Below are 2,216 nucleotides of genomic sequence, written 5' to 3' on the forward strand. Positions count from 1 at the left end.
TGCTGCTTGTGGGGGCCAGCGACTGACTGGCTGGAAAGCAGCTGGCCCACTTGATAGCGATGTCCTGTTCCTGACCACGCACAGGTAAATCTTTTCTCTGCAAAGTACTGGATCAAGTCCTGGCAGTTCTCTCTAGTCCAGCAAGGAGGGCCTCTTGCTGGTGATGCTTGAGACCAAACCTTTGTTCTTGGGGGATTTCAAATTACCGTATTGAAATTGGGAGCTTTTCTCCACCTCTTGGTGAGCTTACCTGCCACTACACCTTCAATTTGTCCCATTTCAGACTCCCTGGAAGACCTGCTCCATGACCTCCTGGCAGACGATGGTAAAACGAACCTTCTTTGCAGCATTCTTGTGCTCTTACTCCTCTCCTGGGAACAGGAGGTGCTGGTGCAACAGCCTCTGGTCTCCGAGGGGTCTGCAGTTGCGAGGGGGGATGAAGCAGGGAGCAGAGCGGAGAGCAGGGTTTCCCGGAGTCAGGCACTGAATAGGCTGGATATCAGCCTGGGGAGGCAAAGTGCAGTTAATCTCTGATTAAAATCCTCTGTGGCTCACAGGGGGACAGCAAAACCTCTGGAGTGCCCAGGCCAGGAATATGTCTGTGTCCATCACTATCCCCTCCCTGTCTTATTTCCAGCTGAAATCCCTGTTAAACCTACCAGAGGCTCCCAGCTGGCCAGGGGCAGCAGTGGGGGAGCCCAGGGCAGCAGCTCACAGGCCAGCAAGAAGTGAGTGCCTCCGAGACACAGCCTGTCCCGCTTGGAGAGCTCTCTGAGCTCCCCAGGTCCTGCCGAGCTGCCCTGTCCTTGGCCTCTCCACCTCGCTGCCTGCCCCGACAGCGACTGCCTGGGAAGGGGAGTTACCGGCGATGCTTTCGGGAGCTGAGAGCCCAGAGCCTGAAGCTCTCCAGCAAAAGCTGGGTGCTGCCAGCCCTGTCACCTGTAAATCTCCCTTCTAACAGTTGCTTGCTGAAATATTGCAGTCCTGGCATTGCTCTCTCTGATCACAGTGCTGATCCAGCCTTGTTTTCTGTTTGATGTGGCTGCTGGGGGTGTGCCTGTGTGGTCTCCTCCGCCTCCCACCACCTGGCCAGGGTGCCCTCGCTGAGCTCACGTGTGGTGCTGCTTGTGTCACAGGTCCTTATTAGAGGGTGATTTCTTGAGCAAACTCCCTGCAGAGGACACTGAGGCTGCAAAGGTGAGCCCAAATTTTGGGAGAGAGCCAGGGTGTCCTGAGGGCTGGGGCTGCACTGCGTCAAGCTTGCCACTGGTGTCACCTCATTCAAGTCAGCAGTGGGATATCAGGGATGAACCGTGAGGTCTGGCAGGTGAGGCAGCCTCTCTCCAGTATCAGCGTGGGGTGGGGAAGACAGGACAGGGAGGAAGCAGGTGGTGGAAAAGGGCTTCCAGGTACCCTGGATGAGATGGAGCAAAGCCCGCAGGCACATGCTCCTGCAGCCCTGCCTTCCTGCATCCGCTTCAGGTAGAGTGTCCCAGGAAGGACCCTCACGCAGAGCAATGGCCTTGGGTGTTCACGACGCTTCTTTCAGAGGCAGCAGGGTCTCAGCAAAGCAGTTGAGGCACAGGACGTGTCTTCTATCACATCAAATGAGGCAAATCAGCGGCTAGATCAGGGGTGAGGAGTTTCCAAAGTCTGTGCGTCAGTCTGATCTCTCCCCTCCCTGGCACACAGGGATCCAGTGGCTCTGACCTAGACCCACAGGCTCTGCTGCAGAGCCTGAAGGTAAGTGCACAGCTTCCCCCATCCCAGCCCCACATGCTCTGCAGCCGCAGCCTCCAATGGGAGGAGCAGCACCGGGGCAGTAGCAGCTCACCCTGTGCCCATCCTCATCCTCTTGCTTCCCAGGACGAGGACAGTGTGGAAGCTGATCTCCTGAGAGTATCGAAACCCAGTTCTGGGCCAGGGAAGACGACTGTGAAAGGTCCTGGAAAATGTGACCCCTTGGGAGGAGTAAAAGTCTCAGGGAAGCCACCAGTTCCCGTGAAAGGTAACAAAGAGATTCTGCTCCTCGTTTCACAGCCTGATCACAAACGAGCAGGAGGTTTTTTGTCTTGGGTAGGGAAGAACGAGAAGGGGATTTGTTCCCTAACCCCCTTTTCCTGGTCCCTTTTGGGGAGCGTTATCCTGAGCGTGTGCTGGCCCTCAGGAGATGTCTGGCCTGGCCTCTCGTCGTGCTGTGATACCATCACGAGCGG

The 2,216-nt window shown here is 56.5% G+C and overlaps 1 protein-coding gene across 1 annotated transcript in view; it reads left to right on the top strand.

The window, feature by feature from the left end:
• Nucleotides 1-283: 283 nt before the first annotated feature.
• Nucleotides 284-2,216, top strand: part of FBF1 (Fas (TNFRSF6) binding factor 1) — a gene marked incomplete at both ends in the record, with an annotated part of 12,668 nt that continues 10,735 nt past the window's right edge. Inside the window, 5 exon segments of the mRNA XM_010141714.1 lie at nucleotides 284-325; nucleotides 638-728; nucleotides 1,137-1,197; nucleotides 1,693-1,743; nucleotides 1,867-2,008. Of these exon segments, the coding sequence (XP_010140016.1) occupies nucleotides 284-325; nucleotides 638-728; nucleotides 1,137-1,197; nucleotides 1,693-1,743; nucleotides 1,867-2,008 (387 nt within the window).

Source organism: Buceros rhinoceros, unplaced genomic scaffold (genome assembly GCF_000710305.1).
Source record: "Buceros rhinoceros silvestris isolate BGI_N320 unplaced genomic scaffold, ASM71030v1 scaffold40458, whole genome shotgun sequence".
NCBI lineage: Eukaryota > Metazoa > Chordata > Aves > Bucerotiformes > Bucerotidae > Buceros > Buceros rhinoceros.